Source organism: Cucumis melo, chromosome 6, assembly GCF_025177605.1.
Source record: "Cucumis melo cultivar AY chromosome 6, USDA_Cmelo_AY_1.0, whole genome shotgun sequence".
Taxonomy (NCBI): Eukaryota; Viridiplantae; Streptophyta; class Magnoliopsida; order Cucurbitales; family Cucurbitaceae; genus Cucumis; species Cucumis melo.
In genome coordinates this window covers 360,585-384,947 of record NC_066862.1, presented here as the reverse complement: position 1 = coordinate 384,947, position 24,363 = coordinate 360,585, and the positions used below count along the sequence as shown (strand labels likewise).

General features: G+C 34.8%; 1 protein-coding gene across 9 annotated transcripts; it reads right to left on the bottom strand.

The window, feature by feature from the left end:
• Positions 1-3,340: 3,340 nt before the first annotated feature.
• On the bottom strand, positions 3,341-23,064 carry LOC103483102 (protein VASCULAR ASSOCIATED DEATH 1, chloroplastic). 9 transcript variants are annotated; one of them, XR_007821527.1, is made up of 21 exons: positions 22,711-23,063; positions 21,153-21,212; positions 19,978-20,028; positions 19,652-19,717; positions 13,973-14,068; positions 12,977-13,078; positions 12,238-12,326; positions 11,966-12,153; positions 11,086-11,126; positions 10,868-10,955; positions 10,675-10,761; positions 10,506-10,569; positions 9,749-9,815; positions 8,708-8,810; positions 6,388-6,449; positions 6,275-6,314; positions 5,877-6,172; positions 3,955-4,191; positions 3,817-3,856; positions 3,480-3,546; positions 3,341-3,429 (listed from the first exon to the last, which is right to left on the bottom strand). XR_007821527.1 is itself a non-coding variant. In XM_008439544.3 (18 exons), exons 1-18 carry the CDS (start codon positions 22,906-22,908, stop codon positions 3,958-3,960), a joined length of 1,929 nt encoding a protein of 642 aa, XP_008437766.2. In that variant the 5' UTR covers positions 22,909-23,064; the 3' UTR covers positions 3,817-3,957. The 9 variants fall into 9 exon arrangements, 8 of the variants coding, with proteins under 8 accessions (XP_008437766.2, XP_008437764.2, XP_008437767.2 ...); XM_008439544.3 differs by lacking the exons at positions 3,341-3,429; positions 3,480-3,546 and having other exon boundaries at positions 3,817-4,191; positions 11,966-12,150; positions 22,711-23,064; XM_008439542.3 differs by lacking the exons at positions 3,341-3,429; positions 3,480-3,546 and having other exon boundaries at positions 3,817-4,191.
• Positions 23,065-24,363: the final 1,299 nt, after the last annotated feature.

Genomic DNA, 24,363 nt, shown 5'->3' with positions numbered 1-24,363 from the left:
CGGTTCGGTTTTGGAATCGGTTTAAGAACCGCATAATCAATTCGATACAACAACGATCGACATTTTGGTACAAAAAAATTGAAGTTGGTCGATCGAAATATTAGAAAAAAACATATTTCAAAGAACTAAACCAATGGAATGACTTTTACTTCTTAATAGTTGAGATTCGTTTGAACATTTACTAAATAGATTATAGTTGATTTGGTGGCAATTAGGTAGAAAAACGAACTCAGATGGATGATGACCCCTAATTCTATATAAAGGAAGTTGGTGATTTGAGTTAAAAGGAAGGAAAAGGGTAAGGGTAAGGGTATGTGAACAAAATGGTGCAGGAGGTTGACTGGCATATTTTAATTTTATGGCTGCCTCCTAGAATTAAACACACGAAAGTTATATTGATCTAATTAACTAAAAGTATGTATGGTGAGCATCCAATTTTTGGACTTCCCAACCTTTAATATCAAACTAATTATGAATTGTCTCAAAAGAAAATAATATCAATATATGAATGAAAGTTTGTGTCCACATAATTTCATTCAACTACGTACTACGACTTACACCTTCCCACTTCCCCATAATTTCCCTTCTTTCCCTCCATAAATTTTATCCTTTTCCAATAATATATAATTATTGGAAAGGGATGTTTATTTTATTTATTTATTTATTTGAAAAAGAAGAAGAAAAAGATTGCATCGGAAAATCGTAAGTAAATTAAAAGGGAAGGTTAGAAATTAGAAAAAGGGGGGGTTGGAAGAAATGATTGGAAAAAGGGGAGTGAGTGAAAATTGTGGATATTAATTAAGTTTGAAAAATGCAGATTCCATATTTGTCATTTTGGAAGGTATCATTGAGTCTTTGTGTTTGTGGATTGGAAAATGACCCATTCTCCATTCAAACAAAATCTCTTTGATAAATACAAATGACTTTTCTTCGAAATCAGTTTTAAAAAAAACACAAGGGGGTGGGTCCCGGTTGGAAATTGACGGCGCCGTTATAGTTATAGTTGTGGACGGGATGAACCACGAAGGGACCGATGAAGCACGAAGGGACCCGATGAACCACGAAGGGACCCGATGAACCACGAAGGGAACTCCTCCTTTCCTTTCCATTATTTTCCTTTCCTATTTAATTTGTAACCAATTTAAGACCCCTAATTCAATTTAGCTTTCCAAAATTCAACCTTTTCAAACCCCACTCAATAAATCACTCCCCTCACCGTCCACTATTTTCTTTCTTTCTTTCTTTCTTTCTTTCTTTCGTTTTTTCATTCATTTCTTCTTCTCTAACCCCCCCCCCCCCCCCCCCCCCCCCACCACACACACACACACACAAATCACAAAAATTAATAAATATTAATAAATATACATGAATACATGTGATGAAGGAAGCCCATTTGTGGGTGGGAGCCAAGTTCGCATGTGGGTGGGAGCCAAGTTCGCATAGTTGATTACTAAAAGTAAAATAATAAAATTGGATGTAAGAGTCGAATTAAGCTATTAGTTTAGTTTATTTTTGCTCAAATTTCAGCCACTAGTACTTTAATTAGTTAAGACCTTCCTCCTTCCAACACTTACTATCTGTATTGCTCATCCTCTAGTCTAAATAGAATCACCGATGGATGTGAAATAAAAGTACCCAATAATTAACAGAAAGTAATTAAGTTCATTGATTAATAATAATAATATTAATGAAATGAGTTATAAACCAAACTTGGACTTCAACTTTATTTAGATTATCTCCTGAATGGATAGGATACGGCCGGGAGATGCAATCTTCTTTAGTTTAGAATATGCTTCACCTCTCTTGAAACTAACCCAATTTAAAGTCTCCGTTTATCTTCTTGTTGCCTAATTAAAGTTAATCCGTTATCTTTATCTTAAAAACGAAGTTTTGATTCTGAATTTTCCTGCGTTTGCTCAGTTTTCATTCCTTTTAATCCATTCAGCAGACCATCAGATCGTAATACTAAATACTATTGTTGTTTAATTAATTAGTCCGACAAGATAAATTCGTCATGAAAAAAATATTCTAATATTATATTTGATTTTGTAGATTTAGACTTGCCTCTTGTTGAGAATTTATTTATGAGATTAGAAGCATGAGATGGTGGTGGTGTATCTTTTTTACTTTATATATACATATATTACAAGGTTATGGTATCACGTAACAAAGGATAAGGATTAGTCATATGGGTTATTAGTTGTGTTTAATTTTATTAATTTATACCTAGATTTTGAGTCAAAAGTATTAAGTTCTTTTCTTAAAATAACAATAGTAGTACTTGTAAATATTATAATTGGGTTTATCCTCTTATCGAATTATAGTAATCAAATCATCTACTCCGACAAATATCTTAATGGTTTCATCCCTTATGGTTGGATAATTGAATAATTGGCACCAATAATCCTATTTTATTTGTAAAAGTCATACTACATGCAACATGATTGCCATATCACAATAAAATAAAAAGGAAATACTTAGAGTATGAAACTTAGTTAAATATCACATACTAGTGAATGGATATATGTAATCTGAAATGAAATTAGTTGAATGTAGTGATGAAACGTTAAAAATGCAATGAGACCGGTAAGCATTATTTTTGAGATCAGAGCATACGGGCTCCTCCTAATTAGGGTTGAACTTGAAGCGAGGAAAGTGGTACGGCGGCTCTCAAAATCTTACGAGCAATAATGTGATTAACATGCAAAAAAGGGAAAAGAGTAGGATGATGAGTTTCTTTCGTCCAACATAGAAATAATTGTTTTTAAACCAAACATTGATTGCTTCAATCATTATCAAATTACGTGCGCATGCTTTTACTCGGCGGCATCAATCGAAGCCTTTAATACGAGGACGGTGGCTCCTTTTTTTTACCCCATGAAATAGTATCCAAATCGTTTAGTTCCCTTCTTCCAAATGATTGGAAAAATTGCGGCACTTTTGGACCATTCTTTTCTTACGTTTCTCTCTCGTAGCTATTGACACTTGGATTCCATTAAGTTATAAAAATAAATAATTTCTTTTTCACCTTGAAAGTTAGGAACTTCAAAATCTCCCTTCTCCATTTTGACCATTAAGTGAGAAGGTCCAATAAATTGAATTATGAAATATAAGAAAGTGTAAACTTCAAATTACATGCAATGTAAAAAAATTAATAAAAAAACTAATAAAGCTCATTGATGCTTCTTAATTGTAGGACTCACAAAATCCTAATTGGATCAAACAAGGAGGTGAGTTCACAAAGACCAAACATCCCTAAAACAGGGAGTAGAGTTGTGAACTCCAAAAAATAATATAAGTCTCAAGAATTTGTGAATTCCTAAAGTCTACTAAGTAGGAATTTAATGCAACATAAAATTGATTGATTTTTTTAGTCAGGATCTACAAACTTTTTGAACCAAACAAGTAGTAGAGTTCACAACTTCACACCTTAGAAGACTTTTTGAACCAAACAAGCAGTAGAGTTCACAACTTCACACCTTAGACTTTCTTCGTTTGAATTCCTTGGCCTTAACACCCTCCATTCAAAGTTTCCACATACTACAGACTGCAAAGCTTCTTTTAGGGATAAAGCCTCCATCAAATGAGGTCATTCATAGATGGTTGAGATTGAAAAAAAAAATCAACTCTTAATTCTCTTGTCATTTTAATTTGTAGATCTAAGTCAACAGTAATGCAGGAACATCTAAACATAATATCTGTAGAGTATTCCTCCTGAAGACTTGGTAGAAAACTCAGATTTTGGAGGACGTCCCATCTCCTATCACTTTGCCATGGTTCATCAACCAATAATTATTTTCGATCCACATATTACAGTTCTTGCTTAACTTCCCCTTAGTTACATTATTTCCAATCACTGAAACAATCATACAAATCGATGATGTTTTCCATACATGAATCGTATATGAATTAATCTCAATGAGAAATTGAAAATAGCAATAATAATAATAAAACCTTTTAACTTAATTCCTCAAGCTCTCTTAGTTGTGCTTTCAATTGGGCATGCTCGCGTCGCATCATTTCTAGCCGAGCCTCAACCATGTACATCTCATCCTTAAGGTGGTGCATTCGCTTTTCCAACCATGCCGTAGCATCAGAAGATCTTCCACCACTGAATTTTAGACCCCTTCCATAGTCGGGAGAACTCACATGGATGTGTTGGGGTCTGGATAATAACATAACTATGCTCAACTGCAATTAGAAACAACATAATTATCTGTCAATTACTCTATGTCCAGTTCTGGGAAAAAATTCAAATGGTCTATAGAACTAGAACGGAGGGGCAAACAAATTGAGCAAAGAACCATAAGATACAATTCTAGAGATAGACAACCGGCTACCTCAACGTTACAAAAATAAGATAGATTATGCATCGAGACCACCAATTGCTAATATGATTTTCACTAATCAATACACATGCAAGCAAGAAGTAAATTCCTTTCAAACGTTTCTTCAACGTCAATATCTAACTTGAACAACGTTTTTATCAATTAATAATTGAAGTATTAAATATTTCATAATACATTCAAATAATTGAAAATTTACTGCAACTTCAGGAATTTGAATTAAACTACAAGAGAGAAAGTATCCTGATCTAATATTGATGAAGATATGCAATAGGACCTTCCGAGCCTTTGAAGACTTCAAAATGAGATTTCCAAAACTTTCCTAAACCTGTGTCAGTATTGACGTTTGCTCACCATTCCTGAAAATAATCTCGACGAAACTGTGTTCCTATCAATTTGGTACCTACCCTTTCCCTTATACATTTTCTGCTCTGGCCAGCAGATACTCGTCCTCTACAGGCCTCAAATTGTGTGCAGACTGAAAAGGACAATGATGGAAGTAGATACCTAAGGAGATGAGCCCCCTATTCCTAGAACAAAATGTTTGAGAGATGAAAGCCGCACACCTTAACGAGGGGGAACAGAACATATCCTGCCACCCAACTAGGCTGAGCAATCTTAATTCACTCAGACCAACCAAAAAACAGTTATGCCTTGCTTGCTCAAATTTGGAGACAGTCGCATTTTCTCAGGCTAAATCAGTTAAAAAGTAAAAACATTATAATGCCTGCCCGTCCCAACATAACTATTACTCATTATCATCTTACCTTATAGATTATTATCCCAATATGGATGAACATATCATCTCATATACGTTTGGCTCAAACAGACTAAGTTGGCATGAAAGTTGGACATCAAACATGCTCAACTGCCGCCATATGACATTATTTATAAGTTTTAGACTACCAATAGGTTGCATAAATGGATAACGTAGCTTCTATCCTAGACCATAAGTATTAGACCTGAAATTCAAATAAAATATGAATGTTAAATCTAATAACCATAAGTAATAGATGTAGAGGCAAAGAGGAGGCTCGAATCTGTACATCCAGTTGGCTGAAGAACGCAAGATTGACTAATTATAAATACGAATTGAATGGAATTGGAAGGGAAAAGAGATGATGCTGAGAACTGAGAAGGCTCAGAGTCGATTGAGTTTGGCATTTTATTTCTCACCAGAGGCCCGCACGGAGTTTCAGCATTTTCAGCAAGTAAATTGAGTAATATAATTGAATTAAAATATGACGGTAGCATAACAAAGATCTGTGTAAGAGAGACCGAAAAGATAAGAAAAAATATATATATGGGGTGCATGCAGAGAAACTATCAAAGATTTGTTGTAAAATTAGATGATAAAAAATAATAAAATAAGAGCAAAGTGCCTGAAAGATCTCATTTTGGAAATCATATTCATGACCTAACTAACATGATTCAAGCAAGCCACAATGATGCCAATTCACGGATAGATGAGCATTTGGGTGTACTGATTTCGACTCCATGGCAGATTAGTAGTAAAAGAAATAAGCATACCTGCATAAAAAAAATCACAGCAAAAGTGATAACTAGGGCAAGAGGAAGATAATTTTGACTCCGTAACACAATCCAAAGCTTCTTTATGTATTCTCTTAACCAAGAAGCAGCCGAAGTAGAATTGACTCCTTGAATAGAGTTTTTGGCTTGTTGATCAACGTCAGTGGAATATTGTGATGCAGTTGATCTTCTTTGGTCATTCTTCTCATTTGACTTTTCCAATGATTTGTTATTATTTCTTTCTTTTTCAATATGATGATCTTTACCACTCTGTGATGTACTACCACTTGTTCCCTCTGTATGGTAAATCAATAACCAAAAAAATTGAGGTCATCAAATTGCATGTTTGAACACAACATCGTGTTTAGAAGAAAGGTAAAATTATATAACATTCGAACCTTCAGAACCTGTAAGTTTCTGCTTCAATAATTCCTTTGCCTGAAAAAATTTCATCAGAAAGCACTTTAACTTTGATTAATACTTGCCAAATTTGTAAAGGAAAAGGGGATACCATCTGAATCCACAGTCCGTAAGCCTCTCGGCATTCTTCAAGAGTAGACTGCACTATTTTCCCTGTGCATGACAATCCACAATACTCCACACTTAATCGGAATCATATTCTGAAAACCATTCACTCAAATAAGAAATTATTATAGGCTCCATGGATAAGAAGACAAACAGGAATTGGAATGCTAAGACTTATAATAAAAATTAAAAGAAAACTAACAGTTAGCATGTTTTCTTTAAGAAAAAAACAATTATATACACAAGAATAGTTAGCATGCTTCAAAACTTTTTTATATCTGCTGTCATTGACCACAATACCACATAAACAATGACTGCCGTTTGGACATCAAACTCATGTCCCAAAAAAGAAGATAGTTTCTTTAATCAGACGTGCTAAGATTTCTCTGTTTAATTTTTACTCCTTCAACTTCAAAGAGATCATGAACTCTCCCAGTCTTTAGTATCCAATGCTTCAGTTCCTTTTTCCCTTAAGTTATTCGACTCCAAGTTCTTTAATAATCAAAATGGCATCACCTTATTACAAAATTAGCTATATTAAATTAGCTATATTTCAACTAACTCAATAATAAAGAACCTTAACTGTCTTGAATATAAATATGAACGAAAGGTCAAATCTCAATTATCCAAAATTTCCACACTGAATTTTTACCCTCGCCTCTGAGGCTCTAATAGTGTGTTTTCTCTATTTGTTACTAATTTTTTTCCATTTTTCCTGAGATTTAGTTTGCAACAATACATAGGTGATGTAAGAAGACTAAGGATTAATTGGGTAATTAGATAAAATTCTAGGTTAATTCCCTTTTTACCCCTCACTTGTAATAGAACCCTATAAATAGGAGTCTTCTCCTCGTGTATGAAGCACATTATTCATTCTAATAAAAGATCCGCAATCTTGGTTCTCGGAGGATTTCTCCTTGAGGTTGCTTAGGCTAAATCAATAGGTCTAACTACTTATCTAGAAAATAAAATGACCTAACCACCACATGATACAAATCACAAAATTAGGAGGAAAATATAGTTTTGCTCCTTGAGATTTTACTTAAATTGCATTTCATTCTAAGTTTTATGTTATCAAGCGTTGATTATGATTATGATTAGGTTGATTTGACATCAGTTTATTAATTTTATGTCAATTAAGTTGCTAACAGAAAAAACTTATTTTCTCTCATCTCTCTTCTCCCGAACAATACTGCCATCACTCCTCTTTGATGAACCTTTTCTGCCATTCCCAGCTCTGACACCTCCCAACTTCACACTGCCAATTACCTCTCTTAACCCCACCCTGAAGAGCGCCCCTTTTCCAATGTTCTAAATCTTGACCGAGTAAGGGAATCAAATCTAGCCAAAGATAGTTATCAAGAATGGTATCTCTAGATTTAGAACAAAGCTGCACTATGGCATGGCAGTGAACTCCAGTTTTGTCACCGAGAGACTGCACTTGGACCCAGTTCCTCCTTCAACCTAGCTCAAAATCTCTGTGTGTTCCAAATCAGGCATAATCTGATGCCAGATTCAAAACGTCTGGTGATCAAAAAGGAAAATCAAACTCTTCTTTCTGCAAATCTTCCTCTAATGTGCACCACAAAAACCACATCATCAGAAAGATAGAAACAGCTTAAATTCTATTAAGTGCTATATTTGTTTCATTAGAATAACTTCCAAGAACATCTTCTCCATTTTCTTCATTGTTTCTTCTTTGACATGGATTATAGGGCCGATGAGACAGAGGGTGGAGCAAGGAGAAGAAAGGGAGATACCTTCTCGAAGTTGAAGCATGGCTTTTTATAAATGAACTAGGGGCAGAGTGATGTAGCCTAAAGCAAAGTGATGTAGCCTAAGGGATAAAAGGAGAGAGCTCTTATAATAATATCAAAATCTTGAATCAAAAGTTATCAATATAAGAAGACAATCTCTCTATGGATAGAGAATTAAAAGAAAATTGATTCTAATTCTAATTGACTAAGATTTTTACCAACATACCCTAATTTACTGTAATTCTACTACATCATTCTACCCTTCTCAGAAAACCCGTCCTTGAGTTGGGTCAGGTTGTGGGGATCATGGGGCCAAAACGAAGGGAACTAGTTAGAGGTCAAGTTCCATTGGTTTGGGTAAAACGAATCATCATTTACAATTGTATGATTGATTCCTTGTTTGGCTCTAACCAGTGAAGTGGAAATTTGAGATATACTTTGGTTTATTCCGCATTTATTTATATCTAGCGTAAATTCCCAACATAAAGCACTATAATCTTCTTTTTAAGTTTGCTATGATTCCAAGTCAATGTCCGAAGGTATGCATACCTTTCCAAACCGTTCTTTTTGAAAATGCCACATTCACATATACCCTCAAGATGCAGCCATTATTTGATTTATCATCAACATCTTTCTTCACCTCCCAATGTGCCTAAAATTTATGCAGAGACACACATAATCACCATGGAAAATAACAAGAAAAACACTTACAAATTACATAGGATAGCTAAGAAATGATTGCCTTATGTAATTAGAAATGTGGGTTCTCTAACACTAATTTCAATAACAATTTGAAGTCCCAATAATGATGAAAGAAACAAAGGATGAACCTTTTTTTTTTTTTTTGTGAGCCAGACCATAAAGAGATTATGTACCTTATTTGTGATCAGAAAAGAGAAACAGGGTTCTTAAAAAAGTCTTCTGAAATAATGATATATATTTGGTTACAATATTAAGGTTGTCCTTAAAAATTAACATACAATCAAAAGTCTGCCGAGTATATAAATGCTGACTAGCTTGTATTTTTAGTGTAATTAGATGAATTTTGTATAATATAATCAAAAGTCTACCTAGTATATAAATGATTTATCAGTGACTTCGTTTCTTATAAAAAAATATATATATAGCTAGATAAAAGAAGTTTGAATGTTTTAATTTAATTAGATCATTATTACCATTCAAATTTTGACTCATCAAAATAAATTTATAATTAAGAGAGAAGAACAAAAAGTTTCTCAGACCTTTTAACGGTTCAAATTTGTAGTTGGAAATAAATATTTGGATGGAATTCTAATGTTCAACCTTCTAAAACACATGTTTGGAGCCTTGGTTCTTCAAAAATAAAAGCTAATTTGTAAATTTAATATCAGGTCTAGAGCTTCTTGAGCTAGTGAATGACGTTTCACAAAGAAGACAAACTTATAAGAAACTAAATGGTGGACAATTTAAAACCAGCTGACGCTTTAATGTAGACATAGCACTACTAGAAACATAACTGATCTTCCACGTTTGGAAATTATTACCAAAAATAAAAAAGGGATAACGGCCACCAGATGGACCAAATAGAACTTAATAGTACTAATCAAATACCTCAACACGGAAATAATCTGAATATGGAACCTCACTAACTTCTTGGGTTACCTCGATGACCAAATGACTGAGAAAATGAACAGATAGTCAAACTAACTGCAGAAGGCGTTGATGACAGAAAACTGGCTCAAATAATAATGATGACAGTAGTAGTAGTAGTAATATAAAAAAATTAAGATTTAAATTAATTAAAAAAAACTTGCTAAGTAGCTAGGTACTGTGATGTTATTAGTCTATGAGCAACCACTATCAGCATAATAGTAAAAATAGATGGACAGTCAACCCCCTCAGCCTGCACCTTACCTTCCCCCTAAAAGTTAGAAACTAAGAAAAGATTGAACAGTGCACAATGGCTACGGACCATAACCTTGGCCAAGACGAGACCCATACAAATCGATAGGATTTACTACAGTCACGTACATTTTCATTTTTTTGAAACAGAAATGAGCCTCTTTATAAATACTAATAAAAGAGACTAATGCTCAAAGTACAAGAGAGATATACCAAGAGCAAAAATGACTAAAAGAACAAATACAGCATAAACCGACAAAAGAGAGAACATAATGAAATTACAAACGAGCTGGACAAGACCTTCTAGAACTAGTACAAAGCAAAATGAAAAAACTTTCAACACGGAGCCCCAAAACAGCTGAAATCTTGATCACAAAATGATTCAGAAAAGAAAGGAAAGGAAAACATCAAGAAAAGGCAACCAGCCTGTATGACTAGAGGGGAATAAGAATCACTGAGAACCAACTTTTCAAACCTGTCTCGATAAACTCGAAATTTCTGAGTCTCCCGGCAGCCACCAAACTTTGCACCTTTATAGCCACGTAAAATCAGTATTATCATTAAAAAATTATATATCTAAAATAGAAACATGGGGAAAAAGGTAAGATACTATCTTAGATGAAAGAAAAGCAAACCAAAATATATTTTTATCGGATGCTGAAATGATATATCACGCATATGCCCAAACATGTCATCGTGACGCCACAGAGAACATTTAAGCTCTGGAAAAGTATCACCGACCAAATATTAATTCAGAGTACATACAATGTAACATTAGTTAGAAAAATTCAAAAAGGATTTCTACATTGCATATCTCCAACACCCTACCTTTATCTCCACATTTTTCATGATATGAAGAAACAAAATCAACTGCATTGTCGGAAAAATAGAAACTAAAGAAATCTTCCACGTTTATCTGCCATTCAAGTTGAACCAACTTTTCTGATCAAAATTGATTAATAATTTCAAAAAAACTATGAATTTTGAGGAGTTGAATGTGAAGTACACATTAGATGTCAAACCCATCAAAGAAAAAGCAACTGTACCGGAAACTTTGATTCTGCAACTTGGGTATAATAATCTGGTACTGCATTTCAAAATCAAACTAGATCATGCATTCAGGACAGGATTTCACTTGTTATAACAGTTGAAGGAAAAGCCAAGTACAAAGTGAGTCACTAAAGTACTAAATAAAAGCACCCTTAAAATGCAAAATAGAAGCACATTACTTGATTCCATATACTTAGAGAACCTAGATCATGTACTGTGACATGGTCAATTTAGGTACTTGATTTTGGGAACTGTTTTTTGTACCCTACGCTTTTCTTTGGTGCAACACTGACTTTTGTTGGTCAATGAGAGAAGAGATTTTGTCCCATCAGCAGTTATGAGATAAGGGTGGGATCCTTTAGGGCGCAGCTTTCTTTACTACTTTGTGCAACAATTAGCTGGAGAGGGCCAGAAAGTCTTATGGGGCCGAAAGTCTTGATGTGAGCTATGGTCAGGTTTCATGCCTCTTTGGATGTCAGTATGTAAGAATTTTTGTAACTATCCTTCATCTCTTATTCTTTACCACTAAATCCCCTTTTTTGCAATTATTAGGGTGTCTTTTTTATAGGCAACTTTGCAATGGGTTTCTTTTTCTTGAATTACCTATATGAATTCTTTTGTTTATCATAATGAAAGCTTAGTTCCTCATTAGAAAAAATATAATGATAAAATGCCTATTCAATCTAACACTTACACTAAGAATAATGTTCTTACAATTTTTTTAAACTATTTTCTGCATCCCCTCTCAAAGGCCAGCGTGAGCTTAAAGGTAGAAAGAATGACATAAGATATTTTTGGACTGCACTAGTCAAGAATTGTAGGCTAACTCCTTGATCTGAATAGAAAGAAAAGAGAGAAAAAATGCTGCAAACCCACCCTTGGGAGCATCTCTGTCTTCCGGCCTCCACGTTAATGTCTCTCTTGAAGTTGAAGCATGAGTATCAAGAATTGGCTCTGGTTCCTGAATGGCAACAATAGGTTCTGGTGGTAGCGTGGTTGGCACATTTACCTCTTCAACATTGGCTTGAACCACCGAAACATTAAGAATAGGAGTATCCATACTCCTTACGCACAAGATGATTTAATAATCCAGAAGTCAAGCAGCAAGTCTAGGAAAACGACATAGATAAAGGTGGAAACAAAATTACCTGTCAGAAGAATCTGAAGGATCCAGCTCCTTGGCCTTTTCAACACCAAGGATGCCAATTTCTTGTCTGCTAGATTCATTTATCGATTTCTAACATAAAAGTCACCTTTTAATGCATAAGAGAGACAAACAAAAGCAGAAAAGGAACGTCTCCACTCTTTTAGTTGGGTTTATTCATAGCTATCACTGATATCTTAGATACACATTGCCAACTCTAAACAACTCTAATGGTTTATGCATAAATATAGCAATGCCATTTTGTGAACATATTGCAAGCAAGCTCACACATCCATGCATGCAAAAAACCACATATACATGTCTGCATTCATGCATACATGCACATGCATATAGGCTGCGTGTATGAGGACACGTGAAAAAAAATAAAGCCACGAAGAAAGGAAAATCCAGATATCGAGCATTATTGATCTCAAACCACATTTTGGTCCCAGATACCACTTAACATAAGCCAGAACAAGCTGAGAATGTACTGCCTAAAACTTCAATCATCTGGGCATAATTAAAATACATCAGGATGTGGGGAAACTCATAGAGAAGAATAAAACTATATTGAGTTATGCTATGCCATATGTCAAAATAATGTGATTCTCCACCCAAGAAGTTAATAACTTCCATGCCTTTCTCTACATATGAACTAATAATATAAGGTAAGACTTAGCTTGGCATTACAACTCAAACAATGCTGCTGTTACAAACAAAGCATTGAATTAACAGTTCTTCACCTGTTTTGTCATAGTTGCTTCGGTACCTTTAGCATGTTGCAACCAGCCATCATTAATGAGATTAAAGGCCTCATCACGGGATAGAAAAGATGCAAAGAAGTACTGCAAAAGTAAAAAGTGAGTTATTTATGCTAGTTAATATGCTATAGTTGAAAGTTTATTGACCTATCCGACACAAACTTGATACGACTTTAGGGACCTATTAAACACTTTTAAAAGTTCGGAAGCTAAATAGATACAAACCTTGAAGTTCGAGAACTAAACTTGTAATTTAACCAACAAATTACTTGAGATGGAGAATGAATTTATCTATAGGTTTTATTTTACTAAGCTCATAATATATGCTTATAAATAGATTTTTTCTTTTTAGAAGGTAGTTTAGTTTTTCTCTTTCAAAATATTCATGAAAACTTAGCCAATCTTTTTAAATTTAAAATAAAAAACAAAAAAGGGTGTTCTGAAAACTAACTTCTATTTATTATTATTTTTTTTTTTAATGGAGATGAGCATCTTTATTAATCATAATAAATGAGACTAAAGTTCAAAGTACAAGAGACTTATATACTAAGAGCAAAGAGCAAAGAACAAAGAACAAAAGAAAATACAGCCTAAAACTGAAACAAAGAAAGTACCCAGGCAACACAAAATTGAAAACGACCTAAAAATGAACACAAAAGATAAATTAACGAGCTATTCAAAGCAACCGAGATTCAAAACATCAGGAAAGAGCTAGATACAAAGTAAAACGTAAAAGCTCTCACAAACTTCGCCCACTTTAATCTGAAAAAATGCACACCAAAAGCTTCAAGATGAAAGTAGATTTAGGAAACAAAGTAAAGTGTTATTAAATTATAGATAGGCATATTTAATTTTAAAAAAAATAAAGATAAAAAGACTAAAAACATAAAGGATATCAAAGATACCCCTAATAATGGTAGATGAAATTCTAAAATTAAAGAAAAATGAAAATGCAAATCTCAAAAAACTTAGAACTACCTTTTTCTCCCCGTCACAAATTTCAATGGCATTAGGAAAGATCCCTGCCGTCTTTGCTTTACGTACAGCTATTATTTCTCGAAATGGGATTATTTTCTGAAGCATAATAATAACCATAAACAAGATCAAAGACATATAAATGATGTAGCAATCCAACCTTGACAATAACCGAACTTTTTGAAAATAATGATAAGAAATCAAAATGAATCATGTGGTTCACATTCAAATGGGAATCGAAACATGGTATCAAAATCACACATGCAAATTAAACAATGAATAGATGTCAGAAGTCGTGCACACCAAACAATGCAAGCATGTGAATTCGTTGAGTATTTTGGCTAAGCAACTTTTCATATATTCCTCACGTTCTAGTATAATTTGATTGATCGGATTATCTACCCATGAGAAACATGTTTATAAAATGAACAAATAAACCAAATCCAAACTTGAAGGGTTTTCTATTTGTTATACTGTCAATATTAGTATTATTATATTATTGTAAATATCTTTGTCATATTGTCCTTTACTATCTTTTTTACCTTCTCCTACTTATGTTACCCTTGTAACAGTAGATGTTATTATGTTTATATTTAACATTTATATCTGTAAGATTTTTTAGGGTTGCAAAAACTCTTCTTCAACCTAATCTGAAACTTCAAACAAACAGAGCTAAAGAAATAATGGGCAAATAACGATATCAGAGACTTGTTGGTAGATTAATCTATCTGTCTCATACAGGCTCTAATAATGCGTATGTTGTAAGCATAGTTAGTTTATGCAGGCCCCTCGACCAACTCATTTTGAAGTTGCTTATAGAATGTTGAGGTATACCTTGGAAAAGGCATTCTATTCAAAAAGAATAATCGCTTCCAAATAGAAGTCTACACTGATGCAGATTGGGCAGGAAGTGCTACAAATAGATCTGCATCAGTCAGGAAGTGCTACAGATAGAAGATCTACGTCTAGTAATTGTTACTTTGTTGGAGAAAATTTTGGAAAAGTAAAAAACAGAATGTGGTGGCCGGAAGTACTGCTGAAGTAGAGTTTAGAGCCTTGGCTCTTGGAATTTGTAAGGGCATATGGATGAAAAAGATACTTGAAGAGTTGAAGTTTTCCTTAACAACACCTGTACAAATTCAGAACAAAAAGTCAACTGGGAAAAATCTGCCATTTGTGTAATTAATATAGAGGAAAGAATGATCACTAAAACGGCTTCAAGACTAAGATGAAGATGTAAGACAGAAAAGCTTCTCTTAATGTACCCTGGTCAACCGCTTGGAGGCTACCCAAAAAGCTCCATATTCTGGCTGCCCATTATAAATAAATTCAAGGTAAACTAAGCAAGTGGAGAAGGTACAACTTATCTCGTGGTGGATGAATCACACTATGCAAATTAGTCCTTTCCAATCTCCCTACTTACCACATATCAACTTTCCTTATGCCAATTTCAGTTTCTAATACTTTGGAGAAAATCATGAGAAAACTTTTCTGGGAAGGTAATACTGGGGGAAAGCTAAACCACTTAGTTAAATGGTCTAAAATCATCAAAAACCAAAGAGATGGGGCCTCGGCCCAAGTGATTTGAGAATAAGAAATATGGCTCTTTTATCAAAATGGGGATGGAGATTTATGTCAGAACTGAAAGCCTTGTGGTGCAAAGGAGTTAAAAGTATTCATGATACCCACCCCTTCCTTTGGCACACTAGCGGGAAGGAGAATTTGAGTTTGAGAAGTCCGTTGTTAGTATTTCAAGAGAATGGCACAAGATTGAAGCTCTAGCAACTTTCAGAATTGGTAATGGCAGTAGAGTGTTCTTTTGGAATGATCCATGGCTGGATAGTATTCCCCTAAACAGCAAGTTCATTAGATTATTTCGTATTGTCCTCTTGCCTAAAGGGTCAATTTCTGAGACTAGAATAGCCAAACTAGTTCTTGGACGGTTTACATTAGAAGATTATTGAAAGAGGAGGAGGTTGTTGACTTTCGGTTAGATTTTTGTATTTATGGAAAAAATATTTATGAAAAACTTACCGTAAATATTTTTTTTCCTTTTTTCTTTATCTTTTGTATTCTATTTAAGTTCCTCAATTGTAGTTTTGTAATTACAAGAAAATAATAAAAACCAAATATCGTGGTTTTTCTCCCGGTTCTCGGGTTGCCACGTACACCAGTGTGCTCTTTGTCTTACTTTCAATATGGTATCAGAGCGGGACATTGAATACACCCTAGAAACCCAAGAAAACACAACCAATGATGGAAATCAGACAGAGGAGACAGCCGACAATTTTAGTGCTGCCGTTGTCGCCGCCGTCGATGCTCAGATGAGTGCTGCAATGGATGAATGGTTCCCCGCCTTCAGAAAATGCCAAAAAATTCATTCCCATCAAATCTGCAATCGTCCGCACCGCCGACAACCCCTCACGCGCCGCCGTCAGAGATACACGCGTCGGTCCTTCCTCCACAAACGGCGTCGACCAACCCATCTGTGCAACCCTTTTCTTCATCCGCAACCAATATTGCTCCCCACGCCCCAATTTGTGTACTACCACCTAAATCTGGTCGACAACCACCGCTTTTGCCATCAAATCTGTATGCCCTACCACCCATTGACCTAAGTCATCATCCCAATGTAAAGAATACTAAAATTCACTCAACATTTGAGATTGGTGAATCTTTGGCACATTCCAACCCTAACGTGCAAGTTTCATCGGGAATAGCTCAACAGCAACTGGAAGGGCTTCGAAAACAGATTGCAGCACTTGAGGCTACCTTAAGGACAACATCCAATACTTTTATACCGATGTATTCTGAGAATCCAGTAATCTCGTTCCCTACTTTATCCTCTCCTTATGTGACTAATACAGTGGCTCTGTCTACCGCGTATCATTTTTCAGGAGACAAGCTGAATGACAATAACTATTTTTCATGGTCTCAGTCAGTAAAGATGGTCCTTGAAGGACGACATAAATTTGGCTTTCTGATAGGGGAAATACCTCGCTCTCCACCGGGCGACCCACAAGAACGATATTAGAAGGCAGAAGACTCTATTCTTCGATCCATATTGATCAACAGTATGGAACCCTAAATTAGCAAGCCATTACTGTTTGCTGCAACCGCCAAAGATATTTGGGACACGACCCGAACACTTTACTCCAAACGTCAAAATGTCTCTTGCCTATACACACTAAGGAAGCATATTCATGAATGCAAGCAAGGAGCCATGGATGTCACATCCTTTTTTAATAAGCTTTCTCTTATCTGGCAGGAGATGGACCTATGCAGAGAACTAGTCTGGAGAGATCCCACCGATGGTTTGCAGTATTCTAGAATTGAAGAGGTTGACAGGATCTATGACTTTCTTGTTGGTCTTAATCCTAAATTTGATGTAGTCCGAGGGCATATACTAGGTCAAAGACCGATTCCCTCCCTGACGGAAGTCTGTTCTAAAATCCGCCTTGAGGAAGATCGCACAAGTGCTATGAATATTTCTGCAACTCCTTCTATTGACTGCTTTTAGAGCGAGGTCCTCTACCAGTGGCAATGACAAGCACAATGGAAAACCAATTCCTGTCTATGAGCATTGCAAAAAAACAATGGCATACCAAAGAACAATGTTGGAAGTTACATGGTAGTCCCTCAGGAGGTAAGAAACGCCCTTCCAACGACAAGCAAAACATAGGGCGGGCATATGTGAGTGAGTCAGCTGGACCTTCTCAACCACCTGATTCACACAAAAAACCAGATCGATCACAATCCCACTACTTTTGGTGTCATTGTCCAATTAGGTATACAGGTCCTTCGGTCTTATTAATGTTGATGGGAAGAACCCCTGGATTTTGGATTTTAGCGCCAAAGATCATTTGACTGGGTCCTCTGAACATTTTGTGTCTTTGGCCTCTAAACAATTAGAATTGCAGATGGCTCTATGGCCCCTATTGCTGGAAAGGAGAAGATTTCTCCATGTGCAGGGATTTTCTTAAATAATGTTTTGCATGTACCCAGACTGTCTTATAATTTGCTTTATATAAGTAAGATTACTAATGAGGCAAAGCAATATTCTTACCTAATTCTGTCTCTTTTCAGGACTTGAGCTCGAGGAAGATGATTGGTACTGCCCGACATAGTAGGGAACTCTACCTCCTTGATGATGATACCTCTTCTAGTAGCATTTCTAGGACTAGTCTTTTATCTTTATATTTTACTACTTCTGAGCAAGATTGTATGTTGTGGCATTTTCGTTTAGGCCACCCTAATTTCCAATATACGAAACATTTATTTCCTCATCTCTTCCCTAAAATTGATGTGTCTACCTTATCTTGTAATCTATGTCTTCGGGCCAAACAACATCGGGTTTCTTTTCCATCACAATCATACAAACCAACCCATCCTTCCACTCTTGTTCACAGTGATGTCTCGAGACCATCCAAGATAACAACCTCATCTAGAAAACGGTGGTTCGTCACCTTTATTGATGACCATACCCGTCTTACCTAGGTCTTACTTGTCTCCGACAAATCTGAGGTCACTTCTGTCTTCCAAGACTTCTATAACATCGTAGAAACGCAATTTAATACAAAGATTGCTATTTTGCGGAATGACAATGGTCGAGAGTTCCAAAACCACACCACCCTCAATGAATTTTTGTCTTCCAAAGGCATTGTCCACCAAAGTTCTTACGCCTACAGCCTCCAACAAAAATGTAGCCGAGCGCAAAAACCGTCACCTTTTGGAAGTTGCTCGATCCCTTATGTTGTCCACTTCTCTTCCTTCCTATCTCTGGACAATGCTGTTCTAATTGTAGCCTATCTTATTGATCGAATGCCTTCTCGTGTCCTACACCTCCAAACTTGGTTACTCATCTATAATTTGCTTCTCCTATTGATGTTACTTTATTCGGGGACTTTGGAAAACTAAGAGCCCTAAAAGAGTCAACATACCCGTGTGGATTACTACAAAAAAGGCTTCCTATTCACTATGATGTTGCCAAGGGAATAATTACAAGAAAACCTTTGAAACGAAACCCAAAGAGAAACATGGAACCTTATTTGAAAGATGTTACCAAGGGAATAATTACAGAAAAAACTTTGACACTGCAGCCCTAAGAGAAACACGGAACCTAACTAAGGACCAAACCTCTAAAGGGTCCTTCTCGAAACCCAACTGAGGACCACACAATGCGTGAGGTAGGGGGATCAGCGCAACTGTAGGGATTCTTTCCTTGATTGATAGTGAAACAGTATGCTAGCCATATAAGGTGTGCAGAAATTCTCACATTCAACTGGAGACTAAAAATACTTCTAAATTCTAACAAAAATAATAATAGTAACTTATAAACATAGCATTGAAGATTACATGTCTATAATTAATTCTTCTTGAATGCGGAAATAGGTGCCATTCTTTACTTGAGTACTGAGTTAGTCTGAAATGCCTCAAGCTACTTTCATTACCATAATGCATCTACGTTTTCTACACCAAAAAAATAAGAACTTCTAGCCTGAGCAGATGAAAGAAGACTGGATTTTATTGATGAAATGATTGTGAGGGATCTGTGTGCTTGCATAATCCAAACCCATGCGCTAAAGTGAGAGAGACAGCTTTTGGTTTAAATCATAACTTATATGAATCAAGCTGGTAGGTAAGAATAACCTCATGCAGCTAAAAGATGAATTTAGATCTTACCTTCGTCTCAAACCCAAAGATGTTGGAGTAAAAGCAGATATAGTGCACGAACAGATACATGTGGCCCTGAAACATATATACAAAACAATGATACTAAAGGCAAAAAATGGCTGGACCATAATCCATTCATTTCCAATTACAAATTCATGTATGTTACATTTCAATAAGAGTAAAAGCATAAAACCGGAGATAGAAAGTTGGTTTTCTTATGGTAAAATCAAAAGGGGATATATGCCATGCCTACCAAGATAATCAATCAAATGTAAAATTTTAAGTTCGCAACTTATTCTGAACCTGAACGAGGCTCTATGAAAGATAAAAACTACCTGAATTAGTATGTTTTCTTGGAAAGCGCAATTGAAGTCTTCAATAAGGACCTAGAAATACAGCATTCATTATCAAAATAAACTTGTACTAAGATAATATCTTAGAGAAAAATTTGACTCAATATACACAAGTGTTCTTTCAAAAAAAGATATAGCTTATGTATTGGTGGAGTGGGGGTAAATAACCTGCCTACCAAAATTTTACACTCTGAACAAGCTCCAATTAACGTGATATCATGATACAACCAAGAATTAATAGTCATTACATGTAGATATAAAATTATTACTAAAGAGAGAAGTTCAGTCTTCAGAAAATAAGATCTCAAAAGGAATCCTGGATAAAGCAGATATCCGGGGATACTAATTACAATAGTCTGCAAAAAGCTACATATTTTCTCATCCCTTGGGCTGAGACATATCCATCTATAATCTGATAGAGAAACATATCCATCAAACATTTCAATAAAGATTACATCAGCTCAGTCAATAATATTATTAACATTACTAACATTTTCCTCCACCTGTGAGCTTGAAAATTAGGTTTGGCCCAATGAGGGATTATTAATATTATCTGGGAGGAAACAATGCTACAAGTCTGGAATAAAGGATATCCAGCTACAATACCATGTTAAACTACCAAAAAGCTTAAACCAATAGGCTACTATAAATTTAATTATTTAATCATACTCCTAGTCCTGACACTTCCAAAGTGACTAGCAAGGGGTTGCATTTCTACTTTTTACAATGAAGAAGCAATCTTTACACAAAAGTTAAAGCCCATCTGGTAGATTTGTATGTTATCCAATGCTAATAACGGGAGAACAAGAAAATATAGTAAATGGTCACAGGAAGCATTGAAATAGGCAAAGAAAATAAAACTTCACGAAATATTAAAATAAGTAGAAAATACTTCATTAAAATGTTATAATTGATTAATTTAATTCATCATATCTCTCCCTTCTGAAATATTTTCCTGTATATGTTATTTTTCTTATTCCAAATCAGAAGAAATTCAGAAATCTCACTAAGAAATCACCACTTACATCAATGTTTACTTAGCTTTATGAATGGCAACAATTTCTTTTTTCTTTCTTTATTTTTTCCTTTTTTCTTATCGATTCTTTTGCTTCAGCTTCAATTAATAAACTAACAACCTCGAAACTGGAGCTACTTACTTCATCCAATGGCAGGCGGAACAACTGCCGATATTCTTCACTTCTTAATAATGCAGATGACTGCAAAAAATAAGAAGTTTCAGAGATGATATAAAATAAAAAGCTTTAGGAAAGGTTTCATATATTTTCTGCTTATAGATTGTATAGACTATATACGTCCGAATATATCCAGAATGAAGAACCACATGAGTACCTTCTTCTTGCCAAGTCTTTGGGTATAAGAATTAAGGGAAGCAAGTAACAAGAATCTAAGATAGCATAAAAACAGACAAGAAATGAAGTTTCCCCGTGGATTAGAATTCCAAAAGAAATTTATAAATTTCTAAGTGCTTGTAGGGTCCTCTTATGCACAATTCCATGTTCAAGAGAGGCTAAGGCTGTGCTTGGTGTACCTTCTCGTTTAAGCAGATTTTTCTTAAAATATCTAAATCGAGATGTTTGGGAATATTTCATTTTTTTTAGATATGCTATACATTATTGTTTGATAGTATGGGATTCCATCTCAAAACCAATTAACAATAAGAGGGGGAGTCAATCTATCTTATAAGGGGTATGAATCTCCTTAGTTTTTCCAACGTGGGACTCTCAACATCTCAACAACATTGTTTGGAGTGATTATATTAATTACACGTGTTTTTTTCTATATATCTTAAAAATTTTAGTCAAACATTTTTAAGTCGTGTTTTTGGGTTATCATTTTAGATAGAGAAGTGATATTGTGTTAAGAATGAGCGGGGCTGTGCAGGGGCTCGTGTAAAATAACATAACTTTGGTTAGGAAATGGGTACAGACAAGTAATTCCGTGGGAACGTGATTCTAGAATCTAAACTTAGCTAGAAGATGTTTGACCCTAATGTCATCGAATTTGAATAAATATATTCTAAGAGATGATATAAGGGAATAAAGAGAGTGGCCCATTATTTTTCAGATAATTTTCCCCTTCTTTTATTCTTCCTCTTCCATTTTTCTAATTCAAATTTATGTTTAACAATAAAATTCGTGCATGGGATAGATACATAAATAGGTAAATAAAATTGTGAGATTTCTTTAAAATGCATAAATAAAATCCCTCACTTAATAAAATGTTTAAATTGAAATTTTCGACTGAAAAGTAAAAAGGCCTTCGAATGACAAAAATAGAATCTGATGAACCCTACGTTGAATTCTTTATTTCTCGGAAGAATTTAGATAAAGTTGAGATGAAATGAAAGAAACGCGATTCAATAGAAAAGAAGGAAGAGGGGGAGAATGTGAAAAATAAGTTATGAGATCCTCAAAAAGAATGGAGAGGGACGTGACAAAATCAACATAACAGATTGTGGAGCCAGGTCAATTTTACAAAATTCGCCTTAGAGTGGCATTTTAGATGAAGATGATGATGGAGATAATTGGCAGCTTCTGTTGACAGAAATTGGAACAAGGATGGCGTATAGAATAATGGAAGTTCACATTAGCGTTTACTCATATCGATCGTTTCTCAACAGCCAAAGATCAAGCTAATTCAATAATTCTCAAAAGCAGGTGCGAATTTATAAAGGAGAGAGGTGGCAGTATGTACCTGAATTTCGACGTCCTCGTGAAAACCGTCTGGTGAAGAAGAAGACTCGTGGGTATCGGATATGCGGTCAGCTGAGGAAGAAGATGATTCGGGTGGGTAGCAAGAAGCAGAGTCTGGAGATAGGTTGGTTGGGAGCTTGTCTCGTGGTCGAGGTAGTTCAATTATCTCAGGCGCCGCCGCTGAAGCCGCAGCTGCCATAGCAGAGAGGGGCCGGTAGAAGTTAGAACCAGCTTTTGTGAGTTTTGAGAAGCAGTGATCGTTGGGTTGGTGATCGGCAAGAAGAAGAAGAAAGCGTCGGCAATAGTTGAAGAAGAATATAAATTGTAGAGGGGCGTTTCGAACGCATGATGGGTTAGTATACTGTGGTTATTATAATGCCCGGTTAAAATAAATTATACCCGGTTGTATTTTACTTTATGTTTTGGCGGCAGATTTATTATATAAATAAAATAAATATTGGTATAGTTCAGGATATACCTTCTGCCAAATTATACAAATTAGTTTATTTTTTAATTATAATTCTTTTATCAAATTATATTTGAAGCATAAAAAATCATTAAATTTAGAATATTTAGTTTTATTTGGATGCTAAGTTTTTAAGTTTAAAAAATGTTTCTACATCTTCAAGCTAGTTAAATTAAACAACAAAAAATAATAATAGAAAATGTTATTAAATTTAAAGTCCATTTGGATTATCTATAAAAAAAATGTTTTCCAAATATATTTTTTTAAAACACTTACATATTTGGTTACATATTTTCATAACCGATTATATACATAACTTTGTCTAAAATCTATTTTCTCAAAAATTGGTTTTAAGTGTTTTATTTTAAATGAATTATTTCTCAATTTCACTATTTAAAAATGCATTTTGGAAAGTTACTAAACACCTAAAAAAAAATTAATGATTTTTTTTTTTAATTTAAAAATTTTACAAAGTAATCCAAACACATCACAAATTAACGATTTATACACATATAGTCTAAATAAACATACTTAATTATTTATATATTAGTACAAAAAGAAACATGTAAAGTTTGCGCTTGAAGGTGTTGTCGAATTTGAGATGATCTACTTGGGAATGTCAACCGAATGTGAGACGTTGGTAGAATATTAGAAAATAAATATTGTCAAAAGAATGAGTGAAGTATTATCCACTCCATTTCTAGTCTCAAACATATTCATTTCTTTTTTTAATAATTATAAATATTTATTGTTATTTTATTTAGTATGATTCTTCGATGACATGAAATTTGTACGAACTCCCTCTTTTTAATGGGACAATTATGTTTTTTTAATCTTCTACCAACGTCTCACATTCGGCTGACATTCCCAAATGGATCATCTCCAATTCGACGACACCTTCAAGGGCGAACTTTACATTTTAAGGAATGTTGCCACCTATCACCACTTGTGACAAGGATGATTACGCAAGCCTGACGCATTTAATGATGCCCTCACTCTATTTCACTAATGAGCTAAGTGTTTAAATTTGTTTAGTGTTGAGGCTGGAGCACCTTCTGGTTTGTGATAAAACGCCTCACATACCTCCATGAAACTTGGAAAGCCCCGACCCAAATTCAAAAGGATATCACGACATGGGATTTTAATCGTCATTATAGGCCCACATTGAGCGGGCTTCCATTAGCTGGG

What these genes read in the sequence shown, in the direction of transcription:
- LOC103483102 (XM_008439542.3), bottom strand. Translation starts at nt 22,908, where the DNA reads ATGGCAGCTGCGGCTTCAGCGGCGGCGCCTGAGATAATTGAACTACCT. An exon ending in TTGCAGAATCAAAGTTTCCG is followed by an intron (nt 10,956 to 11,085) that starts GTACAGTTGCTT and finishes CTTGAATGGCAG; the next exon opens with ATAAACGTGGAAGATTTCTT. An exon ending in CAGATTATTTCCGTGTTGAG is followed by an intron (nt 8,811 to 9,748) that starts GTATTTGATTAG and finishes CATAAATTTTAG; the next exon opens with GCACATTGGGAGGTGAAGAA.